This window comes from Taurulus bubalis, assembly GCF_910589615.1.
Source record: "Taurulus bubalis genome assembly, chromosome: 8".
In the NCBI taxonomy this organism is placed as follows: Eukaryota; Metazoa; Chordata; class Actinopteri; order Perciformes; family Cottidae; genus Taurulus; species Taurulus bubalis.
The window spans coordinates 15,802,827-15,822,943 of record NC_136596.1 but is presented as its reverse complement, the minus strand read 5'-3'; the positions used below and the strand labels follow the sequence as shown (position 1 = coordinate 15,822,943).

The window sequence follows — 20,117 nt, the reverse complement described above, 5'->3', positions numbered from 1 at the left end:
CTGTTGGGATGTGCGGAAATGTGAGTACGGCGTTGCAGGCAGGGAACCAGCCTGGTGAAGCTCGATCTGGTGGGGATTAGAGGCGAGCTGTGCCTCACCCGTTCCCCTCCCAGCAGGAGCTGTCATGTCGGCAGTTGCATCCTGCTGCTGAGCTTCGCTCCCATTGGGTGTAGGTCAGGGGCCAGCGTCAGGTCACACCGCTGGCTTCTGCAGCTTTTACTGAGCATGCCCTCCTCTTACACAATGTACGACAGCCAGCATATGCGATCTGACAACCCACGCCTGAGCAACAAAAGAAAAGAGGAAGACTGCGGCTAAGGGCATTATCTGCGTGTACAGTGCTGTTGGATCGTATCAGTCGGGCCCTTTGATTTGATCTAGAATGTTTTTAGCTCAATATTTAGTTTTTCATTCTGAGCTATTTAACTGCAAATATTACAAATTATATTTAGAGTCTTGGAGTTGGTTGTATGATATCAGACAGAACTGTCATCTCAAACTCAGCGGAGTGGGCGAGTAGAAGGTCTGGAACCAGACAAATGAGTTGCTGCAAAGTTGCACAACATTTCCATGGAACATGGAATGTACATAAGTTGTTTTATCACAGAAAATGTGTACCAACAGCAGTTTGTGTTTAAATGACCTAGCTTGCTATATAATTGCATGCTGGTGGTATTTTGTCTGATAAGATGTTCCTCTGTGAAAAGTCTACAGGCCTCCCTCCTTTTCTGCCCCATGGAGTTTGTTAGCTGTGGAATTTGCAGGGTCTGTCCATGAGCAATCCAGGTCAGATACGATGGTGAAGTGGAATGAGAGATATGGGGAAACTCTCTCTCTGAGTTATGCACATGAAGCAGAGATGTAAGGAGAAGGAGAGGAGTCAATGCGCAAGATGAGAACATATCTGAGGGTTCATTTACTGATTTTCTGATCATTTGTGAAAATCATCCATTTGTTTTTGCACACTTCCTTCAAACATGGAACAACGTGGATCATTAGAAATTCATTGAAAAATATTGCATTATGTTTTTGCCTTTGTGTGTAATGTAATGTTTTATATCCAACTGTACAGACGGCTGTAGTGAGAATGAGTTGATCTGCCGGGGCAGCTGTCTGTAACTTCAGAGGCTCTGAGTCATAACAGACAGCAGCTGGATGGCAGAAAGGAGATCTCAGCCTTCGGGACTTGCTGTATCTGATCTAAAGAGGAGTCTGCCTGGCGTAGTGTCTCTCAAACAATAACAGCAGTGGTGGCCAAGCTATTAACAGAACCATCCACGCCTGGGCCAAGTGGTGCCTGCTCCTCCTCTACTATGTAATGCTGTAATCCTTCCTGAGAAATTGATTATGAAGACTATACATCTTTCCAAGCCTGCCTCTAATTTCCACCTCTAGTAGTGTAGCTTGGAAGTGCCAAGTTCCTATTTCCCTTTTTCCTTTGCCAGAACAGCAAAATGTTTTCCCTGAAGCCCGTGGTGGCCTCTCTGCCTCCTCTGCAGCTCAATAACTGTGAGTCCAAGAAGCCATGTTTCTCCAACATACTGGGGCACACGTTTGACCCATATTTCGCCTGTATTACTACCAGAAGGTAAAAGAGGATGATGAGGTTTCAGCTCTTTAAATGCAGAGGGCAATTAACCCAAGGCTGGAGCCTGAGAAAATATATCCTGCCATCCTCAGAGGACCTGTTACTGAGGTTTTTCTGGCAATGTCGGTTGGTAAGCCCACACTTTGATCCAGAGTGCTATATCTTGACAACTATTTGATGGATTGCCATGACATTTTGTACAGACTTTAATGGTCCATAGAGGCCTAATGACTTAATTCATCACCTTACTTTATCTGTAGCACAACCAGCAGGTCACAATTTCCACTTGTCCTGTGAAAAATGCATTGTGTCTACTGCGAACTAACCAAATTAGCATGTAAACATAAACTACAATGATGAACATTGTCAACAGCATGTCAGTATTTTCCTTTTTGTGCATATTAGCATGCTGATGCTAGACTTCAGCTCAAGACTTCGAAGTAGAGCCTTACAGAGCTGTTAGCATGGCTGTATTGTTTGTTTACAGTTTGTTTGTTTTTATTGAATATCTTTCACTCTCTAAATGGTCCTTTGACTGTTTTGGCGCTGTCCCCACTGCTTTAATTGATCTTACATTGTCACTCCCTCAAAGGTAAAAGGTCAAACCTGAGTAATGGAATCTGTTGCCTGTCGTGATTGCAGTGCAGACTAGTTGACCTGTGCATTGTCTACGTCAGCCTCAGGTTCAATAGCCTGACAAGCTGAGGTGAGTACGGTCAGTGGTGTTCTGTCACTTACTGCTCTCTGAGGAATGTTACATCCGCACAAGCGCATGCCTGGAAGGGGCCCTGAAAAGCAATGGAGTCTTAAGTCAAAGTGTGGCATAAATTTGACTGAATTCCTTCGCCTGACGTGATCAATTATGTCATAGGAGTTGGATTACAAAGAAATGTGTCTCAAATTAGAGCTTTACTGTGAGTAACTCTGTATTATTAACAGTAATATGTGCTGATTTAGATAGTGTTGAAAGCATATGCATAAAAGGAAAACATTGTTTTTTCTTATGTACACAAGCACAATTTATCACCTCTGGGATTTCTTTTTGGGAGGGAAGTTCCTCCAGTCCTGAGACAACAGCACTGATAACCCAACCAGCTGAGATGTTTACTGCTCTGGTGCTCACTTGTTAAATTAAATCTTTCCTGTTTGTGTCCCAATGCCTTGAACTGTTCCCCATTAATGGTCCTCCTTTCGTCTTTTTTTATTACTGGCACTTCCAGAGTGCCAACACAGGAGCAAAGTTTCATTCACATGCAAGGTCAGGTTGTTTTTGACATCAATCCGCAAACAATGTCCAACACAAAAGACGAGCTATAAGAGGTTCTAGGACTCAGGAGTTCACAGAGCTGCTGACCACAAGAAAGTTCAATCTATAGACCCTGTGTGGTTTCCTCTGCCTGGCCTCCTGTTTACACTTTACATTGGAGGCCAAAGAAAGTGATGGGGACTGGGGAGAAAAATGCCTCAACACAGTAGGGGTCATGCGCTGCAGCCTGTTTTTAGACTTAAGTCATCCTGCTATTGTGGGTGCTTTACCCAAGGGTGATACAGGGGTCTACAGAGGAAGAAACCAAGCACACTGCTGCACAGAGCAATCAGCGCCTGCAGACCGGAGCTGATGAAGGATCACATCTGCAAAAGAAAAGAAAGCCCCTTTGACCTCTGTAAGCCTGGAGGCAGCCGCTCTACACTGTAAAACAATTGAAGACAATTAATATAGCGCGTGATGTTCAGAAAACATGCATGGGTGACTTCCAGTGAATATTTAGATTATTTGATCCAAGCTGACCCATTAAAGTGTTAAAAATGCAGATCTATATGAAATACATTCAGATAAGAGTCACTTGGAGAGCTGTCAAATTCCATCTCGGCTGAGTTCCAACATTGTGTATAGTGTGCACTTTCAAATTTGAATCAGTGAGTGGCAACTGATGAGGGTATCTGGCCGTGCTGTCCAGGCCGGAGAGGCAGGGTGTGGACCTGTTGTAAACTTGTGTCTCATTTATGGGATGCTGGTCTGGTCTAGGAGACAGCTCTGACCAGTGCTCTCCTCTCTGCTCCAAGGAGGTCCGGCTGATGGATGTGCTCTAATCAGCAGCAGACAGACCTGCCACAGGAAACATCTCCCCAGCACGTTTACGGAAACCAGCACTTCTCCAGAGACCTGCTGATAGCCACAAAGGCAGAAGGGGAGGGAGCCAACAAACAATTGGATTCTCCCTCATTTTCTTCAAGGAAAATCAGCAGACTGTCAACTCTTCACTGACCAGAGTATGATTTACCGGCCTGCTGTCAAATAGCACCCTTGAACAATACAGCAGCACAGAGGTTGATTAACTTGGAAACAATTGCCAAAAACTTATTTTGGGAGTAGGGGACTTGTTGATTTTCCACTGCATTCTGTGTAAAATTAAAGAATTCAAACCCTTCAAGCAATAGTTCAACATTTTGGGAGAGCTTATTTGCTTTATTGCCAATAATTAGATGATACGATTGATACCATGGTCTGTACAAACATTTATAAAGATTAGCTTAGCTCAAATACTGGAAACAGGGGGAAACAGCTAATATTAGCCCAGTCAGTGAGTTTTAGAGGGAGCCACAGGTTGATTTTGTTACCACTGGACCGAGCTAGCTAGCTGTCTCTACACTTTATGATAAGATAAGCTAACCTCCTGCTTGAATTGAATGTATAACTATTCAATTCAATCTGATAGAGGTAATGCTCCAAACAGGTCCATTATCAATGTCATTTTAATCAAAGCAGCAGGTGCTTACGCATTATGCAGGGAGGATGTTGAAGCCAAGATAAGGATCACTGATACGCTTAGCGTATTTCTCCATCATACGTATAGTCGTGCATAAATAAGAAGATTCCTGCCATAACATGTTAGCTTGCTGTTGTCACAAAATTATAACCCGAGCAAGAATATGTAGCATATGCAATTCTAGGTAAAGGTTAAGTGTATCTAAGCCCCTCCTCTTCATGGGTGTCTACAGGAAGCAGATTTCATTATGTGCTTTGTGTCCTGGCCAAAGGGCTTTTCTACATCTGACAGGTGAGGCTTCTCTCCTGCAAGACAAATCCTTCTCAAATTCCCCCCTGCATGTCAGGAGGAGCAAGGCAATGAGTCGCCATTTGCTTTACGTATGAATAGGCCGATCAGTCTGCCATGTTGGAATGCTGAGAGCTGTTTGCCTTTTGGGCCAGTGAAAGCCTGTCACTTCGTATTGTGGTAGCAGAGATTATCCCTGAAAAGAGCCTGGGTGTCCTCCTCTCTCTTCCTTCTTCTCAAACTCTCTGACCTTGATCCTGCTGTCAAGCAGCCTGCTGCCCTATGCATGGACCCATACAGTCACACTTGCACAGGTGTGAGGGGGTCATGGTGGTTTCAGTGTGACCGCAATTTAAAAGTTTCCATTTTCCATCATAACTGAATTTCGTAATTAGATGGTTTGTTCAGTCACATATCACCTGTATTTCCACCACAATTTTGCGTTTGTGTGTTGTAAAGTCAGTGAAGGGGAGGTAGGAGAGCAGGTTTGGACTTGCCCCCTCAGTCCTAATCCTACAGGCCCTCAGGGTTGTACCCACCCCAACAATTGGTTTAAAAACACTCCATTTCCATGATACTCATGAAAACAGGTACATAAGTTCCTCCAGGTTCTGCTTCATTTACAAATGAAATACCTCAAACTTCTACGAAAGTGCAACCTAAAGTGTGCTCTTTCGGGAGTAACCTGTAGAGCCACAAGGTCAACCCTTGTTGATGAAGGCGTACCACCCAAAACAAAAAACAACAAAGGCAGGAAGGGCTGAGCTGTTGAACCCTACCGCCATAGCATCCATCGTATGCATAGTGTCAGTGCAGTATGATGGGTATGTTTTTCCTGTTTTAGTATTCCCTCTCAGGGGATTCTCACTCTGACAGCAAATACTTGGGGTCTGCAGTGCAATGTAGACACTCTCAAATCATGGCTCTGATGTGGCTATTGTGACATCCGAAATGGAAAGCTGTGAATACATAGTGTGCTCGGCTATTGTCACACACTTTGCTCCTCTTGGTCGCAAATGAAGGAAGACACAGGAGGGAGGGTCCTGTGTTTTATCCATAATGGTGCACACATCTCAAAAATAGCCTTCTCCAAAGAATTCATAGTTGTAAGAAAAATTTGAAAAGACCTTAAGAGAGACGTTTAGCTGCAAACTGCCTCACCTCCACACTCAACCCAACTACTGCATGGCGTGGACAGTCTGGTCAGTATGCCAGATTTGGAGGAGTTAGAGTTGCTAACGTGGTTCTAGACACTTCAAGTTTTAACCACATCGAGGCACAGTCATATATGGGATCAGTTGTAGAAAAAACATTCTTGAAACTCAACCGTGTTGCTCCTCTGTTTTGTGAATGTGCCTGGTTGTCACAGTTGGAAAGAAGAGATCATATATCAAAATGATTCTTCCAGATTGTTCCACATTATTACTGCCATATGGAAGCCATGCATAAAATGAAGTAGTTGCAAAGATTTGTGAGGAAGCTTGAGCTCAAATCATATTTCATATCCAGGTCAACATTAGCCACAGCTATTGCTTACACTGTACTATACACTACTTATTAATGCTCAGTATCACATCTTGATACTGTATGGATTACGACTTAATATATAAAAAGGTTGTGACATTTGAGTGATGTTTAACTGAATGCTGGGCAGTGTTTTTTGTGGTGGTTAGCAGTAAATTAAAGAAGAGACGCTGTTGGGGTGGGAGGGATGTGGTCTGCAGCTGTTTGATTCTGCTAAATCAAAGCTGAGTGTAGGGTGAAAACATTTGGCTTCATAAGAAATTGTGATGCCACCACATGTGCTGGCATCATGGCCACCCAGCTAATATAACAACCTGGTTAGCCTGCATGCTGTATTGTGAGCATGGATATAAATTAAAAATGTGTATACTCTATTTCTTGTCACTGTCACCTGTTTTAGAGTTGAAAAAAAGTCTTCTTTAGGTTAGGAGAGTCTTCTTCATTCATTACTAATGCAAGAGGTCCTAACTCCCTCAGCTGTGTTTCAAAGATCTTGATTCTTCAGCAAGATGAAGTGCAACAACATGTGCTGAGTTTCGCGTATTGGGATCAACCCATTTTTAAAGCTTAAATAGTCCAGGGCTTTGTCCAAATATTTTTCTTAGAGTCCTGGCTTCTTTTTGGAGGCACTTAGCCTTCCCACACAGGGCTCAGAAGAGTGGCACATGTCTTTGACGTTGACTTTAGGCCTGTTTTGGGATCGTTAAAGGCCAATTTGTCAGCATTCAACAGAGGGCAGACAGTGAGATGTGTTTCAAGGGGCCTCACATCTGGACCTTTTGTGTTTTAACAGTGTCCCGCTTCCTCTTTTAGAAACCTGAAGTACATGTATAATGGGATGGCCACGTTCCACAGCGAGTTGGTCTTGTTTCATTAGCATGCTGTGGCCATGGACTCTTACTCAAATACAAACTATCCCTAATGGCCCAATCCTACCTTTCTTCCCCCAGTCACATACTATGTTAATATTCATCAGTTGTAATGAGTTAATGTAATTATAAGCTGCTCCTGAAGGGAAAAGAAAAGTATGATTGAGGGGAAAGCCTTGTAGAGTTTAACATGAGTTATACAGTAAGCAGAGATGGAGAGACGGGCAAAACGAGACCGAGGTCAATCAGTCACTTTGAGGTCAGCTTGATTAAGGGAAATGGACTTTGGAACTTTGAATGTGTGTTTTCAGGAGTGTTTTCGGACTGCCTGGGTGATAGCAACAGCAAAACAGATGCTGAAACAATTAGGGCAAGTCGGAGGATGTTTTTACTCCACTCTGACCCCCCTCTCCTCCTCTCGCCTTGTGATTGCACATCAAAGTTGTCGACAGAGTGTTAAAGCTGATTTTATTGTTTGACTCCTAAAAGCAGTTGTCAGTTTTTAAAGGAGCAGTAGCTTCTAGCTGCAGAGCAGTTGAGAGCACCGACATCTTTTAAAAAAGACTGATTTCTGCAAATGTCCAGTGGTGGGATCTATTCAAGCACAAATGAAGTTTCAATGCAGTTTTATGATGGTACGATTGTCCTTCCTCTTTTTTAGTTATATATACTTGGCGTCCGTGAAACCATTTTTTGTTTGAGACTATCTTACTATTGTTGAACAGCAACACGTGTTAATGACAAGGTAATGACACATTGAATGTGTCTGCATTTCCCAAGATTCTTCTAATTCAGTTGCTTTGAAGTTCCTTTAAAGTCAAGTTTACGTTCAAATGTAAGGCAAATTTTAGAAGAATTTCGAGAAAATCAGCAACATAAAATGCAAGTAAATGCACGTTTGCATCCACAACGGTTATGTGAATATAAGGAGGTGGGTGTTTCAAGATAAACAGTTGGTGGCGTTTTGTATTATTTCTTTTGTATTAATTTCTCCTCATTGCACAAATGAGGAATGAGGAGACTGTTGGATGAAAAGTCACCAAACTTACTAATTATTTTGAGTTACACAGGTAGCATCCAAATGCTACTGGTCATACCACACCAAGTAGGTGGCAAAACCCCAGTAAATACCGTAGTATTTAAAAAATTTGGCTCCACTTGACCCACCTGATAGGGAGCTAGCGTCAGCACCACATGACACGTACAAAGGAGGCCGACGATGCACACACACCCTGTGGTTTGTTTGCTCTGAGCAGAAGGAGAGCCAGCCTCGTCTCAGAGGTGACTGATTTACAGTTTGTTGCTGTCTGTCAAACAGCTGACAGATGGGTAAAAGAGTGCTGCCTCCGACACACTGTCGCCATTCTTAGATGCTTTGCAGTTTCACCAGTGGCAAGAATGAGGACCGCTCCTTGCGTTTGATGGGAAGGTTAACAGTAGAGCATACAACTGTGTTTTTGTACCTGTGACGACCATTGTACCTGCTAAATATCCTATAAAAGGATATTTAGGCACTTAACCCAAACTATACCTACATTGTAAATAAACGCAGCTGCTCACATTTGAAAGAGCTTTTCAAAACTCTTGGAAAGACATTGTCATACTTGGTCCTAATATAAAAACAAAAATGTACACAGTGCTTGTCTGTGATAAAATGGTAGTTGTAAATGTCATTTTTTTCTATAAATCTTTGAAAATGTTAATATTCTATATATTTCCAAAATGCTCATTCTGTGTAACACAACATTATTTTAGCAGTTTTTCTAAAAGGCTCCAGTGTTGGGTTGGACTTTCAACACTTGCCTCTTTTTTTTTGCTTTTTGTGAGCCGCTGCATAAAGCACATGTGTAGGCTTTTAAATCATATAACGAGTAATTTCAGAGTAAAAAGTAAAGCCCACTGATTGTCTAAGATTTTAGTTCATGGTTTTGATCACCAAGCATTTTTGTCCGGGGCTCTGTCCTGGCCTTTCTCACTGCCAGTCATGTCTGTGACAGCTCTTTCATTCCTGTCCTGAAGGAAATGATCATATAACAGATAAAAGTTTGGCTCAGACGTCGTGAGACTTTGAATGAAAAGTCTGCAACACACCTGGTTTTCACATGGGCTGCTGTTTTGGGTTTCTCTTTGACTTTTCATAACAGGACAGGATTGAGGTTTCTATAGTTTCAAGGAAAACAGGCACAAATCATGCTGGTGCTTATTGCCGATGAGATCCAGACATTTCCTTTTAGAATACATTTACTGCCTGAACAATTAAGAATAATCATCCAGCTTTAAAGGATCAAGCAGGTTATCTTAAAAGCAGACCAGATAATTGATTTTAGATATCATATTGACTCTCCAGTAAGATGTGACTGTGGAAGGAGATACTTGTTTCCTCCTAATTGAGCCACAGGGTTTTTGTTTTGTCAGGAGATTTTGGACCAAATGGAGTCGGATTCCTGCAGATCTCCTGGGATGATGGGAGGGCCGGGCTGGAGTCTAGATCCCAGCAGTCCCCCCGGGTCCTTAATCCCTGTCATTAACTCTCCTACACAGAGAGAACTGGTCTGCCTGCCAGCCGCTACCCTCTCATCAGCCCGGTCCTTTGTCCCTTTATTTCTTCCCTCACATCCTCTCTTTCATTAGACTCATCTCCCGCTTCTTTATTTTCTCCTGTGTTATTGTTTCCTACGGTTTCTACAGGATTTCCTTCCTGATCTTCCCCGTGAGTGCAGGTGAAACATAAATCTTAAGTGTTTCACCTGCATTTAAAAATAAGTTCTTAACTGATAAAAACAATTAAAGAATAACTCCCAATCTGATCTATTTTTTACAAGTTTATAAATACAATAACAAGAGGCTAGGGGGAAAAAAACCACAGCATCTCTGAAATGAATAGCTTACCTTAAGCAGCTAGAAAATAAACGCCTGACAGAAGCATCTCAGTTGGAGAGGACAAATGGTCCTATTATAGCACATCCTGTGGTGCTTGCTGTTTTGTCCAGTGACACACACACACACACACACACACACACACACACACACACACACACACACACACACACACACACACACACACACACACACACACACACACACACACACACACACACACACACACACACAAACAGTATAGGATGGGTCCGGGGGTGGTCCAGAGTCCTGAGAAAGGAGAAGGGAAACACCTTGTGACCCTCTTGTTCCTGACCAAGCTACTGGAGGAGACAACAAGGATGGATGATCAGAGAGCACCGCTGGGCAGCTGCGTCGATTTGGGTAAATCAGTTGTTGTTGGTTAACATTTTATCATGATTACCTGCTTACATTCGATGCATTCATGAAGTGTTAAAAGCATTCTCATCAGGTGGAAAAAAGTGTAAAATTTAAACTAAATCGAGGACGTCAAAAATAATCCTGTCCTTGTGCGTGTGTTTGAGAGCGTGCATGTGCGTGCGTGCGTGCATGTGTGTGTATGTGTATAAATAAATAAACAGTAAGGATTGTGTTTCTTGTGACAACAACAGTAATCAGTTGCAAACACTGCTGTAGTTTTGCTCTGGATGGCCCATGTTTGGGTTTTGATATGGATGTCAAAGCCAACTGTCTCACAAACACAGACAGCATGGCTTCTGCTGCAGATAAAGTCTCTGCTCCGTTTGAGCCATCCAAGGAAAACAATGCTCTGTTGCACGCACAAGTTCTGTTTACTTAGACAGAATAGGTGTTAAAATACATACATCTTTACTTAATACTGCAGCCTCAGATAGCCTCTGAAAAACAGCAAGAAGCTTGTGCATAAAAGTTCTCCACTGGTTTAGCATTGTCGGACTCCCGATGGAGTTTCATCATGACTCGGGTATCAAAACCAATGCAGCAGAACCAGAGACGTCTTTTTTTAATTAACACATGTTCTTTACACTTCTTTCTTGTCAGAACATGGAGCCCACATTGCCCACAATGCATCTCGCCTGCAGCAGCAGACAGTCTTTTCACTTTTTTTCATTATATTTTGTTTTCGTTTTATGAGCTTTGTGCAATAGGTGCATTTGACTATATGGACAAAAATACAATAGCAATTGTAGGGTTACACCCCACAAGTTATTATTGTAAATCAGAAAAACAAAGGCACATATGAGTAACAGATGGTCACATTAGACCACCGTTTTGAATCATTTCAGAGTTAAATTATTAATGTTGAAAGCATCTGTTGTTTTGACCTAATCTGGGATGCATATTGGTATTTTTCAAAAGCACTCGAACTACAGGTGTATTGCTCATTAAGAGAAAAGTGCTGAGAGCGACATAAATGAAACAATGGAGCAGCTTTATCAGCTCAAACATTTTGCATGACCGGGTCGACATCTCTTTTGCAGTTCAATGCTGAAGTCAAGAGTAGGCAGATGTGGGAGAAAGATAGCTGCTTGTGACCTCGAGCTTAACGGTTTAATTAGGCACATGCAGCACAGCACAATGCCCAAGCTATTTACAGAACTTTCCATTTCACACTATATGAGAATGTAATTCATCCTTGTGCTTTCTTGTAATGTTTGATTTCTTTTTACATTGAAAATGCAGACACGAAGAAGCAAATTGTCATACAGGAGTAGCAGACACACAACAGCCAGTGATCAGATAACCTTCAGTTTGACAAGCTGCTCTGCCAATAAGTGAACCCCTCAGCTGGAGCAGTGCCCTCGCACATCTGAGGGTGTGGCACTGGCTCCCCGGCACAGGAGTGCGATGTCGTCTGACACAGCGAAGTCGGCACTTAGCAGGCTGACGTGAAAGATCCACGGCTGTGGCTTAATGTTAGTTATAAGATTGGATGGAAATATAAATCAGGGTCCATTATGAGTTATTGTCATCTTTATTCCGCATAAAGTGTTTTCAGCAAGGATGGTGCACACTTAAGGACCAACCTTGTCTCTCAAATGACACCACACTCTAACCCTAGATGCTGTTGGACCTGGTCCCGAGGTGCCTCAGCATGATTTGTGAGGCCTGGGGTCTGCTGTATTGGCCACAAATCAAGAAGGGGAAAGGGGGATCTGTGTGCCACCATCATTTTTTACACTTCAAACAAACCTCAGATCCCAGATTACACCTTCAATCACTTATCTCCACCTCTGACCAGACTGGAGCATTGGAAATGTCCCTCCAAGTCATTGACTCCAGTGAACTCGGTAAAGATATCACACACCTCCCTCTCTTTAAAAATATCAGCTGCTACAAATCACATAATAGCAGTGACTTTCCATTGTAGGGTTGCGTAAGTATCCATGATATCCTCCAAGTGAAAATACAGCTGATGGTCAGAGTGAGATAGAAGCAGTCATATGCAGCAACAGGGCCATTACAGCAGATCAAAAGCAGTCACAGCTGTGGCAGGGACATGTGTGGTCCAGGCCTGACAGGGAAAACCCTGTGACACAATGGAGCGATGGTCATATGGGGTGGAAAGAAAATATGACACAAAATAAAAGCATGCCGTAACTTCAGGTCAAACCTGATATTGAATACATTGCATCATAGTTGATGATCATCCCCTCAACCCCCGTAAAACCGGCTTTAGGATCAACAGCAGGACTTTATTTTTGCACCTATAAAGGCTCTGATTAACAAGTGAGGAGGTCCTCTGAAGATATCAAGATAGTGGTCTAATCTGACCATCTGTTTCTTATCTACTCGCCTTTATTTTTTAAATTTGCTAATTTATTTGTCTAAGGGATACCAGCTCTGCAAGCAGCAGGCGGCCAATCCTCTCCCCGGGGAATGAGTCAGAGGTGGGATCCACCTGGTGTGTGTTTGTTTGTGTGTGTGTGTTTGTGTGTGGGTTTCTAAGATCAAGGATCAACTACAAGCAGAATAAGCATGGTACAATTTTCTTTTTTCAAAGCCAATCTGAGGAGGATTTGAACTTTGAATTTTTGACACATAAGAGAGAAATACAAAATCATGTAAACAGATGTAGTGTAGCAGTTGAGGCTCAAGAATGGGCATCAACTTCTCCTTCTCGTTGAAAGAAAGATAAAGTCTCCATGCCATCTTAGTCTCCTTAACCGGCTCTATGTGCAGCACAATAATCAGTCATACTGATCAACTGTGGTCCAGAGAGAACTTCCTGAAAGCCGGTGCATTTACAGAATAATAATCCACAGTGAGGATTTATGTAGTAGCAGTTCTCTGTCATCACCACTAGGAGGCCCAGTTGTAGGCAGATTATCAAAAACAATGCAGTTGTAAATAAAGTTCAGCAATGCTCAAAACTGTCCACTTTTTGTTTCACTGGAGGCAATTAATTTGACCTGGCAGGTCTATAGAAAAAGCATTATTTTGTCAGCGGATTGAGTCGTTGTTTTGCAGATGGTTGTGCTCAGCAAAGTTAATTTCCCATAATGCAGAATGATATCTTTAGGTTGGGTGTTAAAAATCCCTTTCTAAACCTTTCCTATTCCTTGTGGTGTTTCTTTTTTTAATTGTTGGACAGTTACTTGTTATATATAATATATCAAATAGAATTGTCAAATGAGTGCACTGTAGTAAATAATTGTTCGATGCAATTAACAGTTAAATGAAAATGTATTAACCAACAGGCTCAATGAAAAGATTTAGAAATAGACATTGTTAGCACAGTGATAGTGTCGATGTGAGGTTTCCTTGTGTTTTTGTTTCAAACCGGTGCGTTTGCTTGTCCTTTTATCATGGAAATAAATCCCCAGACTTGAGAATTGAATTCACACGTCCCTTGAGCTGCCCGCTGACTTCTAATCTAATCTTCAAACAGTTTGCAATTCACTGTCGATCTAATTACTTTGACATTTCAAGGCAACTCCTCAAACCGGTGGGCTGGTATTTCTGATGGCAAGACTGCAACGCATTTTAACCTGACAGTAAACTTTAGTTGATTGTCAATTTGGCGACAAAAAGAGACGAAATGAGACACATCCGACAGTTTGCACTTTAAACGGCCGTTTAATTGTGATTGTGATGTAAAACGAGATCCGTTGAGATGTCCAGACTTGTTCCGCACACTGTGCGCAAAATCCACCTTCACTAACGAAGTATAAAATAATGCAACGCTGCAACGTTTTCTTAAAATAATGCAACGTTTTCATAATGCAACGTTGCAACGTTTTCATAAAACATTTGTGGCGGAACCTGCATGGACAACAGGTTTCCCATCTGGCCGCTTTGTTATGATGTAATTTAATCACTTCAGGAACGGCAAAATACAGATTAAATCAACTGTTCAATGGCACGATCACCATTAGTATTATTGTTGCATTATTATCATGAGTATTATTATTAGAACTTGCTCACGATCGCAAGTTAAAATGATGTAGGCTTTATTAATATCCGTTCTTTACAAAGAAACAAGTTAAGTTATTAGTAAAAAACGCATGTTATCAATTGATTTATGGATTAATCAATGTCTCTTATTCGTAAAATATAACTTCGAACAGACCTCACGGTGGGATCGAGTCGGCAAATTCGTAATTTTGGGAAGTTAGTGAATTTAACCGTTAATTAAATTAGTCTTTTCTTGCAAACCCCTAAAAGATGGCTATTAATTTCGCATAGTCCAAAAACATTCGTTCGAGGGTTTCACCTGTCATGTCGGGGCTCCTCGTCCTTGGGGCAGAGGGCTGGGCCCAGAGGAGGTGAGAGAGAGGATGAGGGGGGTGGGGGGGCTGGGAGATGCTTTACTGGGGGAGGGGGGGTCGTCCTGGGAGGGAACAGGGGTGTGGAGGGCCGAGTTTAAAAAGGCAGACAGCGCCAACAGTCACTCACTCTCTCACACACTCTGCCCTCCTTCAACTCCCACCAGCAGTCAACTCAGCAGAACCTCCGGCTCCTGTGATTCTCAGCTTTTTGCTTTGGCTCACTTCTGAAGACTTGGAACTTTACAGGAATCTTTTGTTTTTTCGAAGAACGAAGGTTTTTTTTTTTTTTAAACAAAAGATATTTTTCCACTGCAGCATGGAGACCACCACTGGGGAATATGTTGATAACTATGAGTATTATGATGACAATGAGACTGCCTGTGACTTCTCAGAGTGGGAGCCCTCTTATTCCCTCATCCCAGTCCTCTACATGCTCATCTTCATCCTGGGCCTGTCAGGTAACGGTGTGGTCATCTTCACCGTCTGGAGATCCAAATCTAAACGTCGGGCTGCAGATGTCTACATCGGGAACCTGGCCATGGCTGACCTCACCTTTGTTATAACCCTGCCTCTCTGGGCCGTGTACACAGCGCTGGGCTACCACTGGCCCTTCGGTGTGGCTCTGTGCAAGATCAGCAGCTATGTTGTTCTGGTCAACATGTACGCCAGTGTTTTCTGCCTCACCTGCCTGAGCTTTGACCGCTACCTGGCCATCGTGCACTCTCTGTCCAGCAGCAGGCTGCGCTCCCGGGGCACCATGCTGGCGTCCTTGGGTGCCATTTGGTTCCTGTCCGGCGTGCTGGCTGTGCCCACGCTGCTTTTCCGCACCACTTTGCACGACCCAAACAGCAACCGGACCACATGCGCCATGGACTTCAGCCTGGTCACCATGAACCAGAGGCACGAGTACCTCTGGATCGCTGGGCTCAGCCTGTCCTCCTCCGCCTTGGGTTTTCTCCTACCGTTCTTGGCCATGACCATCTTCTACTGCTTCATCGGCGGCACCGTCACACGCCACTTCAACAACCTGCGCAAGGAGGACCAGAAGAAGAAGCGGCTGCTGAAGATCATCACCACACTTGTGGTGGTGTTTGCCATTTGCTGGACTCCCTTCCACGTGCTAAAGAGCATGGATGCCCTCTCTTACCTGAACCTGGCCCCGAACTCCTGCGGCTTCCTGCGCTTCCTGCTTCTGGCTCACCCCTACGCTACCTGCCTGGCCTACGTCAACAGCTGCCTCAACCCGTTCTTGTATGCCTTCTTCGACCTGCGCTTTCGTTCCCAGTGTCTGTGCCTGCTCAACCTGAAGAAGGCTATGCATGGCCAGATGAGCTCCATGTCTTCCACGCTCAGCGCCCAGACTCAGAAGTCAGAGATTCAGTCTCTGGCCACCAAGGTGTAGATGGTAAAAGGAAAGGTGGAGCGTGGCTGCGGGCCGGTCCCAGCTCCAACCACTGGAACACTTGTAAAAAAAAAAAGACTTTACGTGTCCGTTGTTCAAAGCTGGTAAGCTGAGATGATGAACTTTCACTGCTCACAGTCATGAAATCCATAATTTGTTCTTCCTTCTGCAGCGAAAGATGTGGATGCTCTGTTTGTTGTGAGGATTTGAAGCTGGAGTCAGCTGGCTGAGCTCTGTAGCTGCTTTGTTGCTCAAATTCTCAGAGAAAAAAAGTATATTTTTTGTTTTGTCCGGCTCTGCTAAAGTCCTAATTTCTATCATGGAAAAAGGGCAAAATTATGATTTTAGAAACGCACACTGATGTTGGGATGCGAATAAATTTACTCAGAAATCAGTTTACACTGGATGAAACATAAAGCTGTACAGTATTTTCATACCATAGCATTGTTTTTCTTGTTCAGATCTATTGCTGTTTTGTTTTAGAAGCACTTGTTAAAAAGATATGTGAGCAGGGAAATCAAATAAAGCAGTGTCCTCTGAAAAACTTGTTGTTTTTGAAGGTAGAAGTCTGCAGGGGGAGGGGGGGCGTAAGAGGAGAAAAGGTGTTGCGGCTTAATTATATAGTTTGTTGAGAGGAGACGGGGGCAGACAGGCAGATGGCAATTGACAAATGTTGGGGAACAGGAACAGGGTGGGGTGGAGGGATTTAGCTGTGTAGTCACAGCACTAAAAGAGGACAAAGGAACTCTGTAAAGAAATGTTCCAATTTGATGTGTTTTATTTTTTGACATCACTGTAACTAACTACTGTATTAAAGATGTGTTCTATGACCCAGATTTCTTAGATTTCTTGAGTGTGTATGTGTGAGTGTGTGTGTGTGTGTGTCTGTGTGTGTGTGTGTGTGTGTGTGTGTGTGTGTGTGTGTGTGTGTGTGTGTGTGTGTGTGTGTGTGTGTGTGTGTGTGTGTGTGTTTGAGTAAAGACCAAAAAGTATTCTTTTGTTAACACTTTTGAAAATGTAATTTTAGAAAGTTCTAATGCTAAATGTAAATATTTGTACAACCTAGTATCTTTTGGAGATTGAACTCCTGCAGTTTAACATCAGTTTCATTACACCGTCCTGTTATTCCAGTGTGAAGTATCTCCAGAGGGTTAAAGCTTTGTTATGAATGCTCTGCATTTCGTTTACACCTTCAGACTAATAGATCTCTAATCTCTATTGATTCACAGCCAGTATCCAGACTGCAACCGGATTATGCAAAGTGTTGGTCCTCCTGAGTGTGTATTCAATACTCAGTTGTGACTTCCATCAGGTGTGGTACTCTAACTATTTGATGACACTGGCCTGTGGGTCACAATCAAAGGGTTTTTAATTATCTTATAATAGTGTTTATTACCAGCAGATAGAGGCATTTCCAAATATAAGTTATGTCCATTTTAAGTACTTACAATTCATGTAAAACTTTTTTTTGTAAAGACTCTTTCCATCCGCAGGACGTAACGTCAACCAAACCCCACATGTTCACTGAATAATAGGGTCATTCCCAATGAGTGACTCTTCTGAGGGATCCTTTGGTTTGACAGTAATGAGCTCTGTTGGACATAATCACCGTTTAGAGATGGCGACGGCGGGGGGAAGTGGGGCTCTAATCCTGGCAGAAGTCGGGACACTGAACAAGTCAATATTTGTCCCCGCAGACAAGTGATTGCAGTTAGAGCGGGTGTTGAAGTGCAGGGCGGGGCTGAGGGAGGAGGGGCGTCTGACTGCAGATGCTCCAACACATTGAGCGGAGGCCTTTGCTCAGAAGAAGATGAAAAATAGTGAACGAGGTGAGGAATATAGCTGCAGCTACACAAGTTCGTCTCGCATCACACTCTAAAGCAGCAACATATGTGAAATGGCGAGAATGTGAAAGACGCATAGTTCAGTTCGTTTGTGTGTGAGTGGTCATATGTTACTTATTGTCCATCCTGGCAAAATGCAGCAGATTTGACAGCGGAGGAGCTTGAAGCGGATCACAGGATGGATGTGAGGGGCCTGGGCCTGCTCATCACACGCAGACAGGAACAGGACTGCTTTAAACACATAGTTATTCTTCTTACATGAGTCAGATGCCATTTGGACGGCTTCATAAGCAATAACCCATACAACATGCTTTTACAGCATCACGATAAGGACAAAAAGCATGCAGCCTTCATCTGGTTCGTCCTTTAAACGTATGGCAATAAGACAGTGGAATCAGGGTGGAGTCAATCATGCATGCTGGACTGGCCAGACGTGTTGTTGTTATTGAGATGAGCTGGGCTGACAGCTTGTCCGACGCTGTTAGCCAGCAAGTCCACTTTGGGATAACTCACCCAGAATACCAGCTGAGCAAAGCACCGGGGGTGCAGGGGACACCGCCAACACAAAAACAACAGTTGTGTGAGCCTCTAAATGCACATAAATGTGTTCGTGTGTGGCCTGCGTGACCTGTTTGCATGTGTGGATGTTTTGGTGTGTGGGCTTTACAGTGTTCCCAAAGTATTCTTAGAGGTAACCCACTGGCACCTAATTATGTCTTCCTCATTCGGAGAGTGGAGCATAAACATGCACATATTCATTTACTGGTTTTACCAACAGCTGTTACTTCTATTAAAAAATACAACACATTGTACGAGTAATTCAATCACATAAATGAGGTGCATTTACTATTCTAATAATAAAAAAATAAACTCATTAGATGTTTTGTTGAGCTCTGGGTTTGTTTTACTGTCTTTTATTTAATGGACTTCTTGTCATATATGAAGATTAACTGATAATTGGATCCAGTCCATCTCACTGTAAAGGATAAGACTAGTGGTATTCTACATCTTTCTTCAATGTCAACAGTTAAAATCATTAAAAGACCAAAACCAACCAATGTCTTTCATTATTTTCCAACTTTCCTACCCGTATGTGGCTCACAAACAGCTGGCCATCGTAGCTGTTAGCAAAGGATACTCAAACAGGAGCAAAGTATGTGAAGGGAAGTATTTTCATCTGTATTAATACACATTTGGTGTTCTAGTCTAGTAAGTATTTACAGAAGCAGAACGGTGAACGTGGGCTTGACTCAAATTGAACTATGGTGCCCTTGTTCATGGTAATAAAGGAGCATGTCACCTGGTGCAACAGTGTGCTTTATGAATGTGTTTTAATAGTTTTGGACAACAATGGCACAGAGAAACCGGGCTTTTGCGACACAGACAATACTTGTTGGTAGGATCCATTCATTAATAGTTTTAGATTGTTGATAATAAACAACATATAGAATATCCCCAGACTAATGTCACTGGTAGCGCCATCACTCTGCATGTGCAACCTGAGTTAAACACATTAAAGCAGCACGCAGGTGCCTGCTCTGAGTGCTGTCGTCAGTGTGAGCTGCCACACCCAAATGGGACATCTGAACCAAAACACAACTGCTCACCTCTCCTCAGATCTCCCTGCTGTTCAATCCCACCCAAGCAGCAACAAATGCACTCTGCAGTGCGTGGTGTGTGTGTGTGTGTGTGTGTGTGTGTGTGTGTGTGTGTGTGTGTGTGTGTGTGTGTGTGTGTGTGTGTGTGTTCATATGCACATGTAAACAGAGATCTGACACATTCCATGGCCTGTCAACGCTAACCCTACTTTCTCTGCAGCATTCGTCCACCTGTTGCCAGACCAAAACACACACACACACACACACACACACACACACACACACACACACACACACACACACACACACACACACACAAACACACACGTTAGGGTAAGTATCTCTTCTCCATACAATCCATCCATTAGTTGGTTTAACACAGAGCAGAGTAAGGGAAGATCAAAAAGGACCTTTGGGTGTCCCTCTCCCTGCCGGCCCGTATGTCTTACCTGAATCTGAATCTGGAGCCCAAACAAATCAGGAAAGAGGAGGAGGGTAGTGAGGGTGTTGAAGTGTGGGCTACATTTGTTCCTATGTGCGTGTGTCTGTGTGGGTAGTTGCATAGGTGTAGTGCAGGGATCTCAAAC

The 20,117-nt window shown here is 43.1% G+C and overlaps 1 protein-coding gene across 1 annotated transcript; it reads left to right on the top strand.

Annotated features, from left to right (window-relative positions):
* Positions 1–15,002: 15,002 nt before the first annotated feature.
* aplnra (apelin receptor a) lies at positions 15,003–16,088 on the top strand (the record flags this gene model as incomplete). Its single annotated transcript, XM_079222537.1, has 1 exon — positions 15,003–16,088. One exon carries the CDS (start codon positions 15,003–15,005, stop codon positions 16,086–16,088), a length of 1,086 nt encoding a protein of 361 aa, XP_079078663.1.
* Positions 16,089–20,117: the final 4,029 nt, after the last annotated feature.